Source organism: Spinacia oleracea, chromosome 6 (genome assembly GCF_020520425.1).
Source record: "Spinacia oleracea cultivar Varoflay chromosome 6, BTI_SOV_V1, whole genome shotgun sequence".
NCBI classification, from domain to species: Eukaryota; Viridiplantae; Streptophyta; class Magnoliopsida; order Caryophyllales; family Amaranthaceae; genus Spinacia; species Spinacia oleracea.
In genome coordinates this window covers 131,234,932-131,259,755 of record NC_079492.1, presented here as the reverse complement: position 1 = coordinate 131,259,755, position 24,824 = coordinate 131,234,932, and the positions used below count along the sequence as shown (strand labels likewise).

Sequence of the window (24,824 nt, the reverse complement as noted above, 5' to 3'; positions counted from 1 at the left end):
CAAAGATTAGAATCAGCCCATCATATTTAATTCTACATGCATGCATATGAAAGAAATTGCCTAGGGTTAATCACTAAAACTCAGTTCTTGGTAATAAATTAAGTTAACCCCTCCGGTGTAAGTTAAGTAGCTAAGATAACAAAGACTAGCTAAATTGTACGTAGTAATAGCTAATCCACTTCTAATGAAAAATATATTTTGAAAAATAGACGTTGAGTACAAATAGTTATACTTCCTTCGTTTCGGAAATATCGCACCATTTGGCTTTTACATTATTCACACTCCGACTTTGACCATTTGTTGTGATTCGTACGTAATAAAAGTTTAGTTATGGGTCATGTTAGATTCGTATCGATATATATTTTCTAAATATTTTTTTATATATAATTTTCACTTGAGTATGATTTGAGATATTAAGGGTCAAAGTAATGGTTAAAGGAGTAAAAGTCAACCATAGTGCTATATTTTCGAAACGGAGAAAGTATATGAAGTAGTTAAATCAACTTATACAATGAGCTAATTAATAGAAATCTATATTATTAAAGAAGAGTGGTGGTAAATGTACGGGATCCATAACCTCAATCCCCCACCTCTCATTCACCGGTTATTCAAGGAAATTTAGCCAGTTAAGAGAAAAAAAAGTTATATTGGAAAATATAATCTCTCGACTTATAAAAATAATTCTCGCTTACAATTAAGAGTTGGACATTTAAGTCAATATTGATAAATAAAATAAAATAAAAAGGAAACTACGTACATTAACAAAAAACAACATAATAATTAAATATTAATTTCCAAACTATTATTCATAACTGCTAAAATAAATTCAAAAAAATATAAATATAGTAAAGAGAAATCGAAATTTATTATTGTACAATAAACTTATTATATTGCGCTTTTATTTTCACAATAGAAAACATCAGACAAATTATTAAACTCATATAGAGTATTAAGAAAACTAGAATAAAAATAAAATTCATCCACCCACTCCCCCCGAAAAAGTAATGGAATACATAATAATATTACAACCTAGATCATGGTTTGAGATTAATTTAATATCAATTAAATAATAAAATTAAATCAGTTCGCCTATATTTTATTTATGTCCTTTGTAAAATAATATTATTATTGTATACAATTCTCCCGTTTCTTTTTACTTGCAATACATCCCTAAAAAAGAAACATCACATTACTTGCAACATATTGTAAATGGAAAACTATTTTATAGGCAAAGACATTTATACCCTCACTTTATTCTCTTTATTAACTTTTAACCTCTCAGCCACCAAATAAAATAATGGAACTTTTCATTTATACCCTCAAAATAAAGAAGTTTGATTCAATTTTTTAAAGTGTGTGAAAAAATGTATGTTGCAAATATAAAGAAACGGAGGAATTAGTACACATGTAACAATCTTAAAAGTAGTAGGAAATATAATTTTATTTTTACTGCTTGATAAATATCAATCATAACATACATTATACATGGACGACATCTTAACATAACATGGTAGTTAATTTTCTAATATCAATATTGGACGTATTAAACATTACATTAGTTCAACATTTATAAATTAAGTTACTCCGTATTAAATTTCAGAGTTAATAATTAAAAAGAGACACCATAAATGAAATACGTAAACAATAAAAAGGGACGGGTGGTTCCCTCAAAAAAAAAAAGGGACGGGTGGTATTGTGGTAACATTAAAATATAACTATGGAAATATTTTTAAAAATCAATATACACATAAATATATGATCGCGTGGTATCAAGAAAATATTACTTTGGTAGAAATCAACTACTTAACACCCAAATAATATATCATACAAAATCAATTAAAATAACCATTTCGATAAGCGTATCCAAGCTAGGTAAATAGGCTAAAACAAAATTGAAACGAAATACCAAGCTAATTAATATGAATATTTTGCCTTAAGTCTCTACCAACATTTTAATTATCTAACATCATTTAAAATGTCAATTATCAGTAGCATAAAGGTATATAAATAGATTTATAAATTTCATAACTACTCCAAAGTTATATTATTATTCTCACTCAACGAGTATACGGAGTATTAGTTTTTTGTATAATCTAATCCTTCATTCGATTTTTTTTAGTTGCAACATTTTGCTTTTCACGTTCGCCAATGAATATCTTGAACAATTAATATATTTAATTACCGATAATTAAAAATTATAAAAAAAAATTCGTAAAAATATATATTAAGACAAATCTAACAAGATCCCACGTGAATAAGTTTTTCTTAAAGTATAAATCATTTAAAATAAACAAAATAGACTATGTGGAAACTGCAAAAAACAAAGTGTTGGAACTATTTGATTCGAAGGAAGTATTAGTTTTCTAATTTTATAGATATCCCGTGCAATAATACGGGAACATACTACTCCCTCCATTCCTTTTTGTTGTTCCCCTAAGGAATGTTGGGTGATTTTTAAGAAAACTGGAATCTTTGGTTGTATTGGGATGTGAGTAATGATTGGGTGTAAGAATTATGATTAAGTGTAAGAGATTATATGTTTAAAATAAAGTAAGGAGAGAGAAAATATTTAAAAAATAAGATAAATAGAAGATATTTTATTTATTAATAACAAAAAAAATCGATTAAATTTGAACCAGAAAAATCAAAAAATATCCGACCAAAAAACGACCAAAAATTCAACCAAATTCAACAAAAAATATCAACAAAATTCACCCAAAAAAACCCAGAAAAATCAACAAAAAAACCCCAGAAAAATCAACCAATTTTATTAGTTACCAATGTTATTATTGTACGTGAATTATATACATCATACATTGAGAATAATCTTGCGTTGAATATGCTAAGCAATCACGCTATACTTGGTAACTAAATATGGGAGTTCGACTAATTGACAATCTAAATCAATTTACAATCAATTTACACTAATCAGAATATATTCACCATATATTATAACAAAATCAACCCAATATTTCGTAAGACATCAACCCCAAGATACGACCAAATTCAACCAAAAAATTCGACCAAAATCAAGACAAAAATTCGACCAAATCAACCCAAAAAAATCGAGCAAAATTATACCCAGAAATTCGACCAAATTCGAGATAATTAAACCCAGAAATTCAACCAAAAAAACAGAAAATTAAACCTTGAAATTCGAGAAAATTATACCCAAAATCAACCACCAAATTTGACCAAATTTAACCCAAAAATTCAGCCAAAATAACGACCAAAATCAACCCAAAATTTCGACAAAAATCACCCAGAAAATTCGACAAAAAACCACACAAAAATAAATTAATACCTACTTGATCCTTAATATCACTCACGATTTTGAGGATTTTGAGGTCAAATTCGACCATGAAAACTCTAGATCTAGAGTTTTTATGGTCGAATTTCACATCTAAAGCCATAATACATGCGGCGGAGATTTGCTTGCGGTGGTGGCGGCGATCTCACTTCTAGATCTGAAGAACAGAGAGTTGTTTTGGAGGAGAGAGAGTGAAAAACGTGAGAGGAGGAGAGAAACGTAGCAAGAAAATGAAGAGAGAGAGAGAGTAAGAAAATGAAGAGGTAAGAAAATGAAGAGAGAGGGAGAAATCAGATAGGTGAAGTGAATGAGAGAGGATGAAAGGGACGGGTAGTGGGGTGGGGTTATGGGGAATAGTTAAATAATTAAATAAGGATGGTGGGGAAAAAGAGGGTGGAAAAAGGGTAGAATCTTAGGGTTTTTTGGTAAATAGTGGGGAATCTTAGGGTAAATTTGTAAAAAAACTATGGCCAAAAATAGTAAAGATTCAGTAGGGGAACAACAAAAAGAAATGCCAAAAAAGGAAATGGGAACAACAAAAAGGAATGGAGGGAGTAATAGCTAACTTTTTTGACGAGGACTAATAGCTAATTAAAAGCTAATAACTGAGCGCTAATTATCAAAATGATCAATACGGCAATAATAGTGAGCGTTTTAGGGTAGGTCCCAACGTTTTATAAAAATGAAAAAAGTATGTAAAAAAAATAGGAATGATAATCGTACAACTGTACAAGTGTCATAAGCTAACACCGGATAAACCCCTGAATATTTTGAAATGCACAAAATCGATCAATAAACAAAGAGTCCCTCATAATACAAACTCTAATCCTAACTTTTGCGCCGAATTTAGGGCTTTATTTGCTTTGTTAATATGATTAGGGCTAATTAAACAAAGTACGGAACATTAAACAATGTTTATTTTGTACTGCCAGACTCTCAACTAAAATTACCCCTCCTTCAAGGATATGGACTGCCCCAATGTGAAGGGAATCTTTTTTTTTTTTTTTTTATTTCCCTCCATTTTTTCCCGCCATTTCTCTTTCTCTCTCTTCATTTTGGCGCCAAATACCGCTTTCATTGCTTACGTCACCAAATATGTCCCCTTTTCAATTTAGGAATTTTTTTTTTTTTTTGAATTATTCAATTTAGGAATTTAATATTGGTAATATTTTATTTATTTTGGGTGACCTCATCCGTCCTCATCTCTGTATTTTATACGAACGTACGGGTAAGTGTATTTATTCGGTAGTAATTTATGTATTGCATCAACGCCTCAACGGTAACAATTTTGATAACCATGCAACTTGCAGGGTAATTTTGTTTGTGTTAGATTAAATACTTCTTAGACATTTTCTTTTTATTTTCTCTTTTGTTAGTTTTGTTAAAAGGTGAAAAATAACTTTTTCCTTTAGGCCTCGCCTGGATTCCTTGAAATAATTAAGAGGGTAAAATCTATGGGATAATTTATACTGTAGGATTTGAGTCTTCTTATCTTATTGGTAAAACAGAATACTTGAAATTCAACATAATCCTTGTTTTCTTTTTTTTTTCATCCGAAATTACGGTAAGGGGGTAATTTATCATTTCTTTAAGTTTGGCATTATTCATTGGATATTGGGGTGAATTTCTATCCTCTTTTCTCACATAGCCGATTTCATCCCACCAACTCAGAAACACCAGGCCACCGCACAAACACTGCCGCCTCTATAATCCGACCACCACCTTATCAACCGCAAAATACGACTCTATGCACCACAATTGTTTTTTTCAAAAAAACTTCCAGATTCAAAAATTTGGAGAGAGAAAGACAAACAAAAATTTCATAAAAGCTAGTAATTCACAATTATGGTCAAAGTCGGCCATTAAAGCTCTAGATCTGGAGGTTTGATGGTCTAATTCGACCATAAAATAAACATCTTGCTCTTGAACAGACGATGAGATAAGAAAGGCGGTTGTGAGATTTAAGTGTCAAAGGTGGTAGATCGAACGACGGTGGAGAGAATAATTGTCGGCGGTAGGAAAGGAGGTGGAGAGATTAGTTGCCGGCGGTAATAGAACGACGACGGTGGAGGGATGATTGGAGGGGATGATTATGAGAGAGAAAGTCAAGGCTCAAGGAGTGGAGGGTGAAAGATTACGGCGTAATGGTTACCCTAGGGGGGGCATGGGTAATGTATTACCCTCAAATGAAGGGTAAAATTTCCAGGCCCAAGAATCTAACCTCATACCAGGCTTGTAGTTTAGTCCCAAAATAATTACTCCCTTAAAATTTCCAGGCTATTTCCCTCATTCCAGGCGGGTCCTTATATAGAGTACTAACTCCGTTACTTAGGGCAGGAAGGAAGTATGACTACTGAACACCTGTTTTTCAATTGAAACATATCAGGGGTCCGCCTAAGGCGTAAAGAACATTACTCTCCGGTATAATGATCAACGAAATCCAAAAAGCACAATGGATTTCTAAACTGTCAGGTTTTGCTTTTTTGTTATAAATATACGTGTAATATGTTATACGTTGGATATTTTAAGATCTCCCACTATGCACAACTAGTAGGGATGTCATTGGGCGAGTTTTGTGGGAGACCCGCCCCGCATCCGCCCCAAGTAGGCGGGGATGGAGTAGGTTTGGCAGGTGATGGGGCGGGGATGGGTATAAAAATCGTACCCGCCATTGGTGATGGCGCGGGTGAGGATTTTGTGTTAAACTCGCCCCATCCCCACCCGCCCCGCCCCATCCTCATCCACCCCGCCCCATCCCCACTCGCCCAGCTTCATACCCGCCATGGGTGATAGGGTGAGTGTAGATTTATTTGCATGTCTAGCTGATATATAATATGAATTTAGGTGAGATTTTTAAGTTTTTGTTTGGATTTTTTGTTATGACGGGTATTTTTTCGATTATATATGTTACTTTAGTCGTAAGGTTTTTTTTTTAATCTAAAGTTAACTTTCATTACTCCGTATATATGACAAATGTTTGCTAGATAAGAAAAAATTAGGCGGGTATGGTGCGGGGATAAGAAGGGGATGGATACCCAATTGGGTGGTGGGGCAGTGATGGATTTTAGTATACTCGTTGGGGCGGGGATGAATTTTGTACCCGTCATGGGTGATGGGGCGGGGATGGGGATGAATTTTGTACCCGTCATGGGTGATGGGGCGGGGATGGGGATGAATTTTGTACCCGTCATGGGTGATGGGGCGGGGATGGGGATGAATTTTGTACCCGTCATGGGTGATGGGGCGGGGATGGGGATGAGTTTTGTACCCGTCATGGGTGATGGGGCGGGGATAGGGATGAATTTTGTACCCGTCATGGGTGATGGGGCGGGAATGGGGATGAAAATTTTAGATGGGGATGGAGGGACCTACATCCGCATCCGCCCCGCCCCATTGACATCCCTATGCACAAGGAGACCCCCAGGCCCCTAAAATGTCAGGAACGACCTTGGCTAGCAGGCCCCTTACTAAATTTGGTTTTTTTTTGTTACTTGGTTAAAAATAAGTGCCTATGTGCGGGCCGATCGTCATACACATGTCAGCATCATGCCAAGTTTCTGAAATGATGTCCATACATGGCCTATGGCTCATCGACATGCATCTCATGGACTTACAATGTGCTATTTCCGTGCCAAGCTTGGGAAACATCAAACATGTGTGCCGGCCCAACCCATGCCTAGCTCTAGGCAGCATCGCTCAACATTCATCAATTAAAGCGTCCATTCTATACTTGAATGCCTTTCACAGTTTCACTTTTATTATCTTCTTATGAGTTACGAGTAGTATTCAAAAGCTTGGTGAAAGGGACATTTGTTTTTGCAAAAGGAGGCTAGCTACTGAGGCTATTTCGAGACTAAAGACAAATAAAGTGTTATGCGGATTCACTGGAGTAGAAGTATTATGCAAACGTGTGTACTCTATGCTACGGAGTATGCTACATTCCTTTGCTTTTCTTTTGATTTACCTAACATTTACTTTAATTGTCAAACTTTACGTCTACTGAGAATATCCAGAGGAGCCCATAAAACTAACTTTGCTGCAATTTGGAACCATAATCAATTGATAGCCGGCCAAATTTAACCAAATCGATCGTGAATCAAGTGACGAGGTTGGGTGCTTGGGTCAAGTGTAGTTCATATGGGTCGGGATTCAGGCACACCAATCTCATATTGAAGAGACCGGCTCAATTTCGTAGTGTCTTTCTTCACGAATTATGTATGGCTCTTGTATGAATATCTGAAATTTCCTTTGGACTTTGGATGGACATAATAAAATTCATTTGATACAAAACAAGAAATGTCTTCTTCGTTCAAAATACTGCAGAAAACAGAGCAAATATCAATGTGTTTCGAGTCATAGAAATCATAGACTTTCTCGCGAGTTTAAGCCAACATTTCCCAACACGCTTTTACAACAGATAGTAACCAAAATCAAATATTCACATCTCCTAACATTAGCTATAAAGGAATGAGGATGCAGCAACTATTCGCAAATATAGTAACAGACTACAGACTATAGTAAATAAAATAAAAATAGGGCCATCATTTACAGAACTTGAACATATTCATGATGCACATATTCAATAAAAATTGCTGCACTACCTCCTGAGACTGTTCATACAGATTTTAAAAGGGAGGATCATCATTACCATCTTGATCCATATTATTATGATCATGATGAGAAAGAGATGTCACGTTATTATCAGAAAATTCCAGAGCATCGGAAAACTCCACCTCAATGGAACCGTCTTGTGTGTCACTGTCATCATGCAGAATATCACCTACAGTCTCATCGGCGGCAGCTACATTGTTATGTATGTTTTCTAGATCATCAACAGATTCAACAGCAATCCAGCCATCTGGGGGATCTTCAATTGCATTAACGGCGAGAACGGGAGCTCCAGAACTATCTACCAGATTTCCTCCAACAAGGCGCAACATTATATTCCGTAAAAAGTCTGGTTGTTTGACAAGCTCAAACCTGTGATCTGCAGTATGTTGCTGATTGAAACGGCCTGGTCGTTTGGATTGTGTATTATAGCAATCTCCACAAAGGTCAAATCCTATCAGCTCCACACAATCTTGGCACCTGTATCTATCCCCAACTATGGGATACATCTGTGCACCACCACCAGAGTGTTAGTCATATAGGCTATTTTGACTCCATTATCCTCTCATAATCAATCAAGTGCAAACGCAAACACCATGAAATTTCACAAATAGCATTGTTTAGATCATCTATAGTCTAGGATATCACATTCTTGGAAAATTATGATAATCTATACTCAGGGATTCGATTGGAGCAAGAGGTCTTTTGGAAACAATCAACTTTCTTAAGAGATCCTCATTCATTTAGTTAAACCCGGTTCTCCCAAATAATCTACTTGCTTTTTGTTTTCTGCTAGCAAAGTCATTTCTGATATCTGAGGTTATTTCCTTAGTAATCACAGTTCAGCCTGATCTTATTAGCATGTCTCAAGCGGAGGGCTCAAGGGTTACTTAAATTTTCAAGAGCAAGTACGGCTACATAAATTATAAAAAGATAAAAACAAGATTGAGGCCCTTACTCCACAATAATCACAACCAGCTCCAGCATGGACTTTTGAACCGTGTTCACTCCACCACGGTATAAATTCTTCACTGCCCCTATATGGCGTGATGAAGCCTTTTTTAGTAGATTTCTTTGAAATAGAACCTGAACCAGGAAACAAGAAGAAAAGTAAGCAAAGAAACAAATCTCTTTCTGAAAGGCATATGAATGAAGGTCAAAATCTTAGTGCTGCTGTTACCTATGTTGCTCAGACTCTTATTTGAGTGTCATATCCGACAAGCGATCGGAGGATCCAACACTCATCAAATACTTTAGATGTAATAAATTTCATACAAAGCCACTATATATTTAGGTGTCATGTCGTGTCGAAGGATCAGAGGATCCGACACCCGACACTCTCCGTCAACCAGAGTGTCGAAGTAACACACATCCCACATATTTTCTTGATTACCAAAGAACAATTTTTTTTCATTGTGATGAAAAAAAAAACTCACTGGCTCTCTGGATGGTAATGGTTGGGCTCTAGACCAGGACTGGCAAGATCCATACTCAGACCCACTTTTTTGGAGGTGGATCCAGATCTGACCAAGATCTGTTGGCCTGTTGGGTCTACAATTAATCAGATTTAGACCCGGGTCTAGGGTCCGAAATGGGTCTAGGAGTATTCATTTCAAATAAATTTCAATCGCTACATTTTCCATCTTACATATTTTATTCACCCATATTTTGTATGTAGCGGATTATATTGCTTTAATAAGACCATTAAATAAAGAAAGTTCATCACAAATGTTTAAAAAAGAAAGCATGCTAGCTTTATATTACGATAAAAATTAAAAGTTACTAGTATTACAACTTACGTGTCACGTCGAACCAATTTAAATACTTCGTAGTTTAGTATCATAAGAACTTGATAAAGTTTAAAACACAAGAATTGAAGGATATTAGAAGATTGTTAATTTTTTTTATATAACATATATTTGGGTCCATAGGTCTGATCAGGGGCGGGACTGGGTCTGAAATTCTAGGATCCGGACCCGCCCCATAGAACATACACCCAAATATCCAACGGGTAATTTTTTGGACCCAGCCCTTAAAAATGGTTGGATCTGGATTGGGTCTTGGACCCATTGCCATCAGCCATCCTACTCTGCAACTCTACATACATGTGTCAGTGTCGCCATCAATAAAGTAAAATCTAAACTACTAAGATTCTACATGTTGGATTAAATTCCCAAACAAGAATCTGAAGTTCCAAACCCTCTTTCCAATTATTCCCGAATCCTGACTGCTTTCAAATCTGAATTTGCACAAGGCCTACTAAGTTCATGACATGCTTATAGAATTTGAGAACTAAGCCCCTGACAAAACATCATCTATTAACGAGAACCTTAGTACTCTCCATACTTTAGGCAAAGTTGGCCCTTCATAATAACATCAGGTTTCCTCCGTCGCAGGACAATATCAGACCCTTTCTATATAAAGTGTTTGGAAAACATTCTCACTTCTGACTTCTGAATTCTTGACATACTATAAGATACTCATCATTTCCATTTCATCCCCAAATCTTTCTTTGAACAATTTTCCTCAAGATGTATATTTTAAAACACAAATCAATACAATAGGATGGAAAGGGACCAGTTGCAAACACAATTCCAAGCTCTACCCGTTACTTCACTCTCTAAGCTTTATCACTTCAACATACCACCTACAGGTTACATACTCACATGTCCTCTCAGATCCTGAAATATTTCTTTTATACCATCAAGGTCTCAAAAGTCATGAAAGCACCTAACTTAGTCAAGAAGTCACATGTTAATACAAACAGTGCGAGGACAGAACTTGACTTTTAAAGAGAATTCCCGCAGGTCATTCCTCAGTCATACACAGTGGTGATTCTCAAGGCCTTTCAAAATTCCACCTTCTTTGTCCAGAAACGTCCCAGGGAACCAATTTTTCTTAGAAAGCACTTTTAATTCCAAAAAGAAAGCCTCAAGCAACTTTCCCTCCACCCTACTACCACCCCACCCCCCACCCACAAAAAAAGAGCCTCAAGCCCAGCCAGGGAAATCGATTGTTGTGACCCCAACCCTGACTATCAAAATTCGTTTCTGAAGGAGATGAAGCAAATGCATGAGTCGCGCACCTGACAAGTTGAAAGTTGGTTTGGTTGGGTTGTTCGAATTTCAAATCTACCTACCCGCCCTGTATGACCAGGTAAGAATTGGTTAGGTTGGGTAGTTTCATTTCCAATTCAAATATACTACCTATCTAGCCTCAGAAAAAAAATTCTATAAATCCATACTCCATATTAGGTTCAAGAGTGCAACATGTTTTCTCAAACTTCTAGCTAAAAATCTTAAAATAGATAATGTTAGACATTGTTATGCTAAATATTGGAGATTAGTTGCTCGAGTCATATTGCACAATTGCAACAACCCCTAGTATTCATTCAACTTCAGATACATGATATCATTAATAGCAATAGAAAGATCAGAAGTACCAGAATCTATGGTGCTTATCTCCATACCACATAATGAAGACAATAAGTACTCGCATAGAACTTGCATAACAATTTGGAATAGAGCCTAATCAGAAACATACAACTAATAGCCTTAACACCATACTGCCAACCAAGAGGGAGTTTAACTGACTAGCATGAAATAATAATTGCATTTACTGATACCACAACTTCAAAACCACTTACAGTTCACTATGCGTCGGTTATTAATGAAAAGAAAAGGAATATATAGAAGGAATTAAGACCCGGCATAACCTAGAATATATTCTTATATTTTGTCTCTAAACCCACCTTACCTTAAACCTCATAAATACAGTAACAAATTTATTCAGATTTCCAGACTTATAATATCAATTCGTCATTGCATCATAGGAAACAAATCCACAAAGGAAAAAAAATGACACTTTTTTAAGATACGTTTCTACTTGAAATATATTTGGTAACTCATTCATAAAGTTGATGTACGAGAAGTTGGTTATAATTAAAACAATAATGTTTTCGCAAGCAAGTAGTCAAGTACTCATAAAGAGGGGGAGAAAGCGAGGAACATACAAGATGATGGATTCTTATGCTGAAACCGTGCTTGTTTCTCTTCAACACTTTTTCTGCGTGCTGAATATTTTATGGGGAATTGTTCCTCCAAGAAGTTGTTCAACTCCAAGCAAACATTTGGACAGTCACTTGGATGTGGGTAGTCACAAACTTTGCATATAATTATTCCATCTTCTGGAACTACTATACAAGCTTCACAGTATACTGGACAAAGAGATAAGCAAGCATAACATCAGTCAAGCAAAATTAATAAATTAGCAAACAACAGAGAAAAATACAGGGACATCTATATATTCCATTCAAATGATGAGGGATTCATCACACATAAAGAAGACCTGGAAGGACATACAGTCATGGGAGATCAGATAATACCATGGCCACAATTAAGAACTGCAGGACGATACAGAAGCTGCTCACAAGCTGGACAGAGTACACCACTACTTGAAACCCTCTCAATAGCCGGTAAATCTCTTTCCTTGATAGAAGCTGAACAATTACTATCCATGTTTGAAGAGTCTTTGTCTACACGAGTGATGCAAGAGGAAGAAGCCTGACCGGACAACATATTTGAATCATGAGAAGGTATGGATCCATTACTACTCTTGAGCTCTTTACAATCAAGCTGTGGTGAGAAGCAATTCTTCACCGTTTCTTCCTCTGAAATTTTTAAAAGTTAAATGACAAATTGATATTGTCGTTACATAGGAGATTTAACATGAGACACCATTGACAACAGAATATAATAGTTTGAGTGAACAGAAAATTTGTGGCCAAGTAATCATTACAACTTAAATAAAGAAGATCTACGAACGAGCTGTACTACAATTTTCAGTTGAAAAGCTGATGCAAATCCCCGGGCAATCTGAAATCCTCCCCCCCCCCCCCCCCCCCCCTCAAACCCAATCTTAAAAAGAAGACCACCCTGTCTAGGAATAGAGATGTTCAGGTAACAATATGGTAAAATAAATAAATACTGGAGCATGTATCGGGACTCGTATTAGCTGTCTTTAGAATGTATTGCTGCTTAAATTTTTCATAAGATCTCCCTTGTAAACTGTGCTCATGAAATGCACACTCTAGTTGAACGAGCATCCAATAAATGTGGTTATCAACTTAGCATTGATAATTTAGAGCAAAAATCCGATTAATTCATCACCGTCATGAGCTCATGACATCATCTATTAAACACCAAATTGATAAACTTGTTATACATCTCTTATTTATTTGAGTCCATAGAAAAAATGTGGTAGTTGTCATGCCCATGGTCACAGACATCACATTAATAGACATATTGTAATTTTCAGCTTATCATTGTAGTTCAAGAATTATAAGAAAGAAGTTATGTTTGTAATTTTGTGAAGATATGAGTGGTTGTAAACATATGTAATGATTAAGTTATAGTCTTATAGACCTAAAGTGTGAATATCAATAGCAACAATACACATTATAGCCTCTGACGGTGGTCATAATGTGACCTTAAAACCAAACAGAAGAAAGGGAGCAAGTTCAAATTCCCATACAAATTAGACTTTCAATAACCTTCATCTAATTCCATCTAGTGATACTTTCTTGTTAGACTACTGGTCCTATTCCCACCCCCACCCCCCGGACCCCAAAAAAGGGCTAGATAGATATCCTAGAAATCACCATAAAACATTTTCTAGTGCATGTTACTTTGAAAATTTTGGATAATCCTTATAAAAACATTGTTGCCTTATTTATATACACTGGGATAGAGGGGCAAGGAAGCAATACGCATGAATAAAGTGGGAAAACACTTTTGTATCAAATACTCCTTATATACTTTTTATAAGGAAAAACTTGTGCAAACGAGGACAGCTGACCTCTGACCATTTTTTTTTATCAAGGTTTTCCTTCAAATTGGAGGATATAAGGAACAAGAAAAGAGATACATCAACTGTATCATCGAAAACATAGAAGAAAAATGATTCATACTCTCTTAAAAAAGAAAGGAAACACCACATTAATGATACAAGTGAGCTGCAACATTTCAAAATTTTGAGGAAGTAATCTTACCAAGAATTTGTTTTTCCCTTCTCTTATAAGCAAGGGGATACATCTTTGAAAGAAGGAAATGCATCATTTCACATATAGTTGGAAAGTGATGATATGGATGCCTACAAATTGGGCAATGAGATTCATGAATAGCGTCCATAGAATTATGAACACACCAGAAGCAGGAAACATGACCACACTCTGCAAAACAAATTGTGGGGATTACTACAGAACAATAAATTTATAAGTTACATATTACAAATTATCAACAACAAATTATGTGTTTACACTAAAAAATGGTGTACCTAGAACAATAGGCTTGTATAGTAGATCCCTGCAACATAACAAACTAGACATCAGAAAACGATACAGGGCAAATAATAAAATAAAAATATCCTTAAGCAGCTACACCATAAAAGCCGAAACCAACCCAACTAGTTTCATCACCAAAGAGATATACATCCTTAATGTTCAACTATACGGTCACATATTATATATACATACCTAAAAAAATCATAATTGGGAACAAGCAATCATGAGTTTTCATGAACATAAATCAAAAGCTAAGCAGACCCTTTGTAAATCTCTTGATGATCACATTACTACAAAGGAACTGCAAAGATACAAAAGTTAAAGTCTTGCATATTATATGCTAACAAATATGTCACATCAGTTAACACTTGAGCACAATCTTTTAGGTTATTTAATACAACACCTGCGAACTACAGACCAATCTTAAAAATCACAAGGCATAACCCTAAAGGTATCACAAAAAAGCTAAAAAACAACACTTACAAGAACTTAATCCAAATACTTCACCAAAATCATGTTTATTAGGAGGTCTAAAAGTCCCTAGCGCGAAACGTTTGCTTGGATAGCAGTCATGATTTCATGAATAGTACTAATTGGTACCAATAACAAACTGTACATAGAGAGACCAAATGGAGCAATTATAGGCGTATAGCAATCTCAATGAATGGGTAGTCATGTCTAGTTGTCGTGAGCCAGAGAAATTTCTTGAGCATAGAATGGTAGCCTCATAACTTGCAGCATACAATGTCTTGAATATAAAGAAGAAAAATGAACTTTCCGAAATATAATTACTAAACATTTACACCCCCACAAAAACTCACGAACATTGGCAACGCGTGACCCATACGACAGTGGCATACGTACAAAAGGACGCTGCAAACTGAGGTGCAGTAAACAAATGGCCGGAGACCCTGCGCCACAAACAATTAACACCGCCTATAAAGGAGCTAATTAACAAAATGAACCTCAGCGGGCAAAATTCACAAGCACATCAGCAAAAAGTCTTAAACCAATCAACAGGAGTCAATAATGTAATCTAGAATCATCAAAACAACGATCATTCCATAAGAACAACAACAAAAATCGGTTTGGCAAATAAATGATAATATAATATAACATGCTAACTAAAATAAAAAGACAACATCTTTCTGCGGCACTATGCAATTGCAGCTCAAATCCTATCAAATTGAGCAAAGTTTCGAGGCTAAACTGATCAAAATTAGCATAAATGAACGAAAAAAATTAGAAAAATGATAAAACTTACAAACAAACGCAACAAATGAATGAATCAGAAATTGTTTCTTCGTGTTGTTCAATTTCAAGGCAATTCAAGGATTTATTGGCCATGATTGATGAAGAAGAATTGAGTGATGACATTTGATCAAGAAATTTGTGAAAACAAAATAGAACCCTAGGAGAGAGAAAATTATTGAAAAAAATAGAGGGATGGAGATGCTGGAAGGTCAGATATTTTTTATTTTTATTTTTATTTTTATTTTTATTTTTATTTTTATTTTTTATGATTTGATTAGATTTGATTAGATTTGATTTGATTTGATTAAGCACAATAAAGTTTATGTTGAGACAATTTATTTTTGTTGCTTTTTGCGGTTGGAGGTTTAAGCCTTTGAGAGTTTGAGGTGGCGACATCAAGTCAGCAATAGGCCTTTTTCTGCTCCAACTTTACTTCGTGGAGTTGATTTAGAGTTCGACAAGGGTCGGGCCGTCTCACAAACAAAAGGTTTTGTAATTGTATGTAGAATAAATTTATTTCCCATTGAGTGTTGCTTTTCTAACTGATCATGTTCACCAAAAAAACATAAACATAAGACAAATTAACAAATCAAAATTTGATAACTCCATTCCCTCAATACGTAGCTAGAGCTGGCAAAATGTGACACGACACTATAACACGACACAAACCGGACACGAAAATAGCGGGTTAGTGTCAAGGTTTACGACTCGTTTAGTTAAACGGGTCAACACGACACAGCTCGTTGTATTAAATAGGTCGGGTTAGTGTTGAGATTCTCAACACGAAACTGACAGGACTTAAACCGATTAAGAAAAATCAACCAATAATTTGATGTATTCGGTTACAAACCTTATAATAAAGCCAACTTTATCAAACAAACACGACACGAACCACACACGAAAAAAATGGGTTAGTGTCAAGAGATTATGACACGATTAGTTAATCGGGTCAACACGACACGACACGTTTATTAAATGGGTCGGGTTAGTGTTGAGACTTTTCCAACCCGTTTATATTCGACACGAACCCGGACACGATCCGACACGACACGTTTGCCAGCTCTATACGTAGCTACCTCGATTGAAATTATTCAAATTGAATCCGACTATTCCCTTCACTCGGCGATAGTTTTGGTCATCAAATATCATCTTAGAAGCTTCGGATTAATGAACGCTTAATTATCTAGTTACATTGTTGGTAACTTCTTGACTTAAGCTCCAAAGCTTCGAGAAGACATTAAATGACTCCTTTTCTTGAGATCAAACACCTATTAGTGAAAAGTGCACTTTTTCTATCATCAACAATGAAGCGATAACAAAATATTCTTTGGACTAACTACAATATTATTGGTAATGTTGATAAGATCTTTTTTTGTTTGAATCGAACTCCTTTGCGCCAATCTTTTCGAGAGGCAAAGCATGACCGTGTTCATGGCTAATAAAGGCCATTATCTCAAATCATGCATTATTTGTTGTTCCGGTGTTGAAGTGGATGAAACAATGGGCTTTGAATGAAGGCCCTTTTGTGTGTCTTGAAGATCTTGCTAGCTCAAATGTGTCATGTCCAAATCAACCTGCACAGTAAACAAGTTACTAGCCTCGGGGGTGTTTCCGAGGAAAGCCCCTCCGATGCCTAAGTAAGAACAATGCTCGGATTCTAGAGAGAGAAGTTCTCTAGAAGAGTAGTCTTAAGGCGTGAAATGGACGTACCTTGGTAAGTGAGCCCTGACGGCTTATTTATAGTGTTTGTACAATAAATCCCCTTAGGTTATTTATTGCAAGTGGGCCTTGGGCCTTGGTTGGCGACTGAATAGCCTTTTGGACTGTAGTGGGTTCGATGTTGTTGTTGTGAGCCCTTGGGCTTTGGACTTAATGGCCCAATTGATATTCAATTGGGAGCCCAAACAACATGCCCCCCAGACCCGGCCCATTTAGAATTAAATGGGTGGGTTTCCAGCTGTGAGAAGTCCAAAGGTTCTCTCTTTTTTCGAGGAGAAGATGATGCGAGTTCGTGGATGAATGACAAGTGTGGAGAGCGGAAGTTGGGCGGTTTTTAGGACGTGGCCTATAAATACCGCATCTTTTTCCTCATTTCAAACTTTATTCACTCAAGCGTTTTCCATATCTTCAGAATTCCGGCGATTTCTTTGGGTGTTTTCTTCAGATCTTTGCGTATTCATCGCGAATTTGCTTCGGGACTTTACTTCGTTCACTTCATCGGCGTTTTCCGCTTCCGGAAAGGTAATTTGTTTTCCGTTTTTGCTTCCTTCTTTTCCTACTCCTTTCTGTGTATCTTCGGCATTCTCTGTTTTGCCATGGCTGGGGGAAGATGGAAGAAGAAATCCGATGTGGTGTCCTCCTCTAGTGATGAGGAGGACAGGGCTGTTCCCGGGGTTGGTGTTGGAGAGGACTCGGGGAACGAGGCGCGTGCTGAGTCGAGCCAAGGGGCTGGCGTGACAGGTCGTTTTCCTATTCGCTCGCTCTTTCCGAGGCGTTGGGAGGAGGCTGATCCCTTGGGGAGGCTTGCTAGCCTTTATGAGGACAAGTCCGAGATTGCTGGCCTGGATGGAGTGGCAGTTGATGGGAAGTGGCTAGTGGATGCTAAGAAAGGGAGGTATCATCGACTTGCCGAGGATTTATATGGCATTCAACACGCCTTGGGCTATTGGTGCGAGCTCCCGAAGCAGAAAAATGCGAGGGTGACTCGTACTCCTCCGGAATACGTTCCTATGTATCTCCACCACTTCGACTACGGGCTTCGGTTCCCCTTGGATCCGTTCATCGCCCGTGTGCTGGAGGAGTACAACGTCTCATTGTGTCAGTTGACCCCGAAGTCCATGCGCCATATTGTGGGGTATCGCTGGATGTGCGATTACCTCGGCTACGAGCCGTCGGTCGAGGTTTTCAAAGAGATGCATGAGCTCGTGAGGAACGCGAATGCCGAGGCCGGTTGGTGGGCCATCAACAATAAGAATAAACGGAAAGGCGAGGATCTTTATATGACCGCTTTTCCGTATGTATCCTCGGTCCATGGGTGGAAAGAACGATGGCTGTTGGTCCGCGTTCCCGTTGATCCGAGGCATCCTCAGTATTTCTCGCCGCCGAAGTGGTTCGTGAAGCCGGACCCTTCGATGTCGCGGGTTGGCCCTGTTGACCGAGAGAATCCTGATCACGCCATGCAGCTGGAGTGGTTTAAAGCCAAGACGGCTCGGGAGCCGATGTATTGGCTTCCGAACCTGCACTATATCACACGGGAGGTCATCCTCGCTGCTGCTGGTCTCAGTAGGATATATGACAGGGGTGAGGTTTTCTTTGCTGAGATCGTGCTTCAGTTGGGGTGTTGGCCTCCCCTTTCTTTTCTCCTTTGAATCTCATCTTTTTCTATCTTTTCTTTTTGTGTAGATCAAGGCGAGAAAGCTGTTGACCCCGCGGTGCTCGGCTATCAGCTCAACGGCGAAGGGGTTCTCGTTCGTTGCCCTCCCTACGATTTCAAAGCGCAGAATCCTCGGCAGCCAAAGATTGAGGATCACAAGTTCTCGGGTCACGCTCTTGCGCATTTGGAAGACGTTCGAGCCGACCCCTGGGATTCTCAGAACCCTGGAGAGGCTGTTCCGAGGCGGACAGTGCTTCCTGAATTGGTAACTACCTCCGATCCGGTAACGCTGATTAGTTCGTTCATTTTGTTTAGACTTCGGATCTATGGATTCTCGTGGTCTCGATTTTGACCCTGTCTTCGGTGTCTGTTTTTCTTAGGGACCATAGGTAACAGCCGCTGCGCCTGTCATTTCCTCTGCTTCGTCTCCTCCATCTTTCGCCGCTCCCGAGGTAATCGATCTTACATTCGTACTCTGTTTTCCTTCTTCGGCGTTTTGGTCGTTTCTCATCCGCCCTCTCTTTTTTTTTAGGAGTCGAAGAAGCTAAAGAAGAGGAAAGCTTCGGAGAAAGAGACTTCTCCTAAGAAGCACATAAAGGAGAGGTCTCCTTCGAAGTTGAAGAAGAAGGTTGCTTCTTCGTCGAAGGTAACCCCTAGTCCCGAAGTTCTCGAGTTTTTGAGTCGTCGCCCTTATCTGACTGAGGAAAGAATTCGGCAGGTTGTTTCTGCGGATCCCAGTCTAGCTGAGGCGGGCGAACGCTACCTTGCTCGACAGAAGGAAGAGATGGGTCCGCCGCCGAGCCTCAGGAGTAAGCTTCCGCTCCCTGGCCAGAAGCTGAAAAGCGTGGCGATTCTGGTACAGGACGAGCCTGTGAACCAGCCCATGGGCGAAGAGTTTACTACGCCTTCACCTCTGAAGGCTGAGTTCACTCCAGTGGGGGGGGACTGTCGCTGATGTCACTCCGATGGTGGAGATGTTCGAGATGGATCCCCCTTTTGGCGCTGCTGAGGCTGCCGAGGCTGCTGGGTCTGAGGACGCTGCTGCGGCTGGGCAGGGGAATGATCTGCAAGATCCCCCGAAGGTGGTTGTCGACCTTACCTCTTCGGGTACTGAGGAAGGTGGTCCTTCGGCAGCCAAGGGCGCTGATTTTGCGGTTCCCGAAGGTGGGGAGCTCGGCCCTCAACGCGGACTGAAAAGGAAGTTCTGCGAGACTTTGGGCTCCACATCTACTTCGGTGTTGGAGCGTCTGGCTTACCCTTCCTTCGACGTGCCGATCAGGAGGGTTCCTCGGAAGGTGAGGGACACCATGGCTCAGTTTGCTCGTGCTTCTGTTCTGGGTGAAGACCCCGAGGCACACCCCGAGTCCATGATTGGCCCTAGCGCCGCCAGGGAGAACATGCTTCGGGGCATCCCTTACTGGCGTTTCCCTGGGCAGGAGGCGAACCACCCTACTCAAATGGCTCAGTTCCATTTGAACGAGGTAAACATCATTTCTTTCTTGTGATTTTTTGCTTTTACTCTTCTTTTGTATTCACTGTTCTTTTTCTCATCCTTGTAGGCGCACTTCTGGTCTTCCTTCGCTGCGGAATGTCAGTACTTTGACGAAGTGAGGCTGGCCAGATTTGAGGAGCGCTATGATCATGATGTTCCTCTTCTGGATGAGAAGGCGAACACTCTCCTTGCCGAGCTTGAAGAAGCAAAGGGCTTGGTTGCCGAGTTTACTCGGGAACAGACGGGCACAGTCGAGCTGCTCGGCAAGGGGATTCATGATCTCAAGTCGAAGATGGAGGCTGATGCTCGGGAGCACGAGGCCTTGAAGACGGAGAAAGCTGAGGAGAAGGCTCGCTTTAATGCTGCGCTGCAGAGCAAGGATGTTGTCATCCTGAACTTTCGCGAGAGCGCTCAGAAGTTTACGGCTGCTCTTGAACGAATCCCCGTGCTTGAGCACGAAGCTGATGAGCTTAAGGCCAAGGTTCTTCAGCTCGAAGCAGAGAAAGCCTTGTTGTACACCGCCGACCAGTGTCGAGACCAATACTGGGAGGGGATCCTTGGTGCTCGTCGGATGTTCGCCAAGCACATGCCTGACTTCAAGTGGACTGAGCATGTGCCTCAGTGGCTCGAGGCCGAGGATAACTTGGTGGAATGTCAGGCTGACAGAGACGATGCTGCCAGGGAGCGCGAAGAAGCTGCTAAGGCGCAGCAAGCTCGGAAGGTCGCCTCGGAAGGTGATACCACTGTCGGCGCCTCTTCGCGGTCTGCTCCTCAGGGACACGTTGGTGATGTCCCTTAGGAACTCGGGCAGTCGTCTTCCTCAGAGTCGGTCGGTTCAAGTTGAGGGCCTCCGAACTTGCGCTTTATTTTCTCCCTTTTTGCCTCGGTGCTGCGTTGTACTTTAATAATTTCTTTTTGCTTTCCTTTAGTACTTCGGTAGGCCGATGTTTTGTCTGTTGATGGCTGCCGAATTTAGCTTTTTCTTTTGGTCATTTTGTTTTCAATTTTTGAGGACTCCTCGGGCTGTGCCGAGCTTTAGTTGGTATGATTGTACTTGTCCCCCCAAATATTGAATAAAAAATGACTTTGTTGTTTCGTACATTACCGAAGTATTTGGTTTTTTTTTCTTGCTTTTGAATCCACCGTTTTTCTAAGTTGTTTCCTCGTTTGCGAGCTTTCCCAATCCGTAGGTTTTCTAAGACTCGTTTCGAGTCTTGCTTAGGCTCTGCGGGTGGATTCGGTAGTTCTGGACTCGTAGTCTTTGATTTCCTTGGAGTTTCTCTTTCGAGCTCTTCAGATCCGTGGATCTGTTTTGAGAGTGCTTTTGAGCTTTTTAACGTATGTATATGTGTTCAGAGTCTGCTTTTGAGCTCTTCAGATCCGTGGATCTGTTGAGTCTGCTTTTGAGCTTTTTTAATGTTTGTAATGTTTAGAGTCTGCTTCTGAGCTCTTCAGATCCGTGGATCTGTCGAGTCTGCTTTTGAGCTCTTTTAATGTTTGTAGACATGTTTAGAGTCTGCTTCTGAGCTCTTCAGATCCGTGGATCCGTCGAGTCTGCTTTTGAGCTCTTTTAATGTCTACTTCCGCTCTTCCGACTTCTTGTGGTTCGGAAACCTGGGCAAGAAATCGCAAGTCTGACTTAGCTATGAGTTTCGGGGATCCGTGGATCTGAGCCGAACTCTTTATAACTGTTCGAGACTTTTTTTGAGAACGGAATGTCCCTGGGCACCGCGAATCCGAGGGTTCTGGACGGTACCTTGCGGGTTGTTTCGAATTAGCTATTTCTTGGGCCTATTGACCCCAGGAAATGGCTACTTCGGGTTGATTTTAGCTTCGGATTGATCAGATCCGAAGTTGCATGTATTCGTATAAAAACATAGTGGCAGAAAAATAAAAAAGACATAGGGATATGTTTAATGAAACATATGGTGCCAGTGGCTTTCCTCTTCTCATTAAACGACTTACTTGGCATACAAAAGGAGGGGTGGGATCATACAAAATATTTCTTGAGAATATCGGCATTCCAATGGTTCTTCAAGATGGTTCCATCTAACTGTTTAAGCATAAAGGTGCCAGTCCTCTTTTCAGAGTGGATGATGTATGGTCCTTCCCATGTTGCCGAGAGTTTTCCGTGGATCTTTCCCTTCTGAACCGCAGCAGCATTTCTGAGCACTAGATCACCGACCTTTAGAGGTCTGGCATTGACTCTTCGGTTGTAGTGCTTGCTGACTCTTTGCTGATAGGCTGCGTTGAGAGTTCTGGCTTCGTCCCGAGCCTCATCTAGTAGATCCAAGGATTCGGACAGAAGTTGATTGTTGCTTTGCCCATGGATTCCATCATACTTGTTGTATGCTTGGACCCTTAGGCTTTCTGTTCCGATCTCTACAGGGATGACAGCTTCGGAACCGTAAACCAAGTGGAAGGGTGTTTGTCCTGTGGCTTCTTTCTCGGTGGTCCGAAGGGACCAGAGTGTCCCAGGGAGCTCCTCTAGCCATTTGCTTTTTTCGTTCTCAACCCTCTTCTTGAGTGCGTTGAGGATGAGTTTGTTTGCGGCTTCGGCTTGGCCGTTGCTCTGAGGATGGCACACTGCTGAGTAGGTGACAGGCTAAATCGCACTCCTATCAAAGATAAACCTAACGTTCACCAACTAAAAATATAGCAAGGGAAGCAGGGATCGTATCCACAGGGAAACAATGTTCTTTCTACTATTAAAAGACTAATCTAGACTACTGGTAACAAGAATTGGATTGGTTTGTATATTAAACTAAAGCAAATAATCAAATCGGAAGATAACAATATTAAAGGAATCTAGGGCAGCGGTTCACCATAAGTGCAGACCGGGATTGGACAACGGACAATAACAATCAATTAACAATCATAACTAGGAAAACATGCATCTCTCGAATCTTATGAATTCCTTAGGATAGAACAACTAGCGGGCTCTCGCTACGTACTAGAAATAATTCCTATCTAATAGCCACAGACCAAAAACATCAAATTTATACCTCTCGGCGCATAATCTAAGGTTAATCAAACTCAATCAAAATAGTCCGGCCGAACAGAAATGACGAGCAATAATAATAAGCTATAGAAATTATAATCAATCAATCAATAATCAAAACCACATATAATCCCAATCATGCATTCATGGATCCCCTAAACCCTAGAAAAGTAACTACTCACACATAATACCAATAAACAAAGCAAACATATTAATTGAAAGCATAATTGAAATTAAATAAAAGAATAAGAACACAAAGTAATACCTAAAACGAAGAACGAAGGATTAACTGAAAGTTTGAATCTTTAATTCATTAAAAGCTGAGTGTTTGGAGAATAAAAATTGAAGTTTTTTTTAAGCTAAGCTATAATAATAATACGAAGTTCCGAGGGAGAGAACGTACTAAAAAAAACTATATATATATATATATATATATATATATATATATATATATATATATATATATATATATATATATATATATATAAGCCTCCCCTTAATCCTACGGAGTAACTAAGCAAAAGAAGACGCAAAGGGACCGAAAACCGGGCACCCCGGTTTCCAGAAACCGGCCGGTTTTCGGCCCAGTCAGGCGTTCCAAAAGCATCAGGTAGCGAAAACCGGGGCCACAGGTTTCTCCAAACCTGCCGGTTTCGCTTTTAAGATAGATTTCCTTCAATTTTCAAAACCTGCCGGTTTCTGGAAACCGGGGCCACAGGTTTTGAGCTCAGTTTGACGCAATTGCCTTGAGTTTGAACTTGAGGCCTAGGCCCAACTCCTTTGGGCCAAGTTTGACGCTCGTGACCCCTTTGAAGCTAGCTAGATCATCCCGCAATGCTCCGGGATCCGTGTAGTCATCCAAGAGTGATAAGAAACAGGCCTCCAAAGATCAATTATCATCAAAAACAGCACTGCAACTAACAGACACTACACAACACACATTAACACTAAAATAGGCTCCGAAGAGCTCAAATGAGATGAAAAGTGCATACGGGACGGGGGTAAAAACTATATAAAATATGAGTGTATCAGTAGGCGAGGTGGATACCGAGCTGTTTACACCATCTTTGCAGTGGTGTGTTGTCGAATTGCTTCAGCCTCGGTATCCCGAATCTTGTGATGGTATTTTGCCAAATGAACTTGCGGACCTGCTGCTCCGTGATGGATGAGAATGCCTCGGCCTCAATCCACTTACTGAAGTAGTCGACCCCTATAATCAACCACTTCTTCGGATTCACAGCCGAAGGGAATGGACCAATGATATCCAAACCCCATTGTGCGAATGGTAAGGGGTGGAGTGTTGCTTGCAGGGTTTGGGTTGGCTGGTGGATTGCAGGTGCGAACTTTTGGCATTTCTCACATTTCCTTGTCAGCGCCTTTGCTTCGGAGACCATGGTGGGCCACCAGAATCTGGCCCTTAGTGCCTTGTGTGCCAGTGCCTTGCCT

General features: G+C 39.4%; 1 protein-coding gene across 2 annotated transcripts; it reads right to left on the bottom strand.

Moving 5' to 3' along the window:
• Positions 1–7,644: 7,644 nt before the first annotated feature.
• Positions 7,645–15,740, bottom strand: LOC110799665 (E3 ubiquitin-protein ligase PRT1). 2 transcript variants are annotated; one of them, XM_056831087.1, is made up of 8 exons: positions 15,523–15,740; positions 15,084–15,169; positions 14,252–14,280; positions 13,968–14,147; positions 12,303–12,587; positions 11,931–12,134; positions 8,877–9,004; positions 7,645–8,427 (listed from the first exon to the last, which is right to left on the bottom strand). In XM_056831087.1, the coding sequence occupies exons 2-8, from the start codon at positions 15,101–15,103 to the stop codon at positions 7,936–7,938; spliced, it is 1,338 nt and encodes a 445-aa protein (XP_056687065.1). In that variant the 5' UTR covers positions 15,104–15,169; positions 15,523–15,740; the 3' UTR covers positions 7,645–7,935. The 2 variants fall into 2 exon arrangements, with proteins under 2 accessions (XP_056687065.1, XP_021860641.1); XM_022004949.2 differs by lacking the exon at positions 15,084–15,169 and having other exon boundaries at positions 15,523–15,739.
• Between the last annotated feature and the right edge of the window lie 9,084 nt (positions 15,741–24,824).

Excerpts from the sequence above, each read along its gene's own strand:
- LOC110799665 (XM_022004949.2), bottom strand. The coding sequence starts at position 15,635 with ATGTCATCACTCAATTCTTCTTCATCAATCATGGCCAATAAATCCTTG. Across the intron at positions 12,135-12,302 it reads AGTTCTTAATTGTGGCCATG|TATACTGTGAAGCTTGTATA; the intron begins GTATTATCTGAT and ends CTCTTTGTCCAG. Across the intron at positions 8,428-8,876 it reads CTGGTTGTGATTATTGTGGA|ATGTATCCCATAGTTGGGGA; the intron begins GTAAGGGCCTCA and ends GGTGGTGCACAG.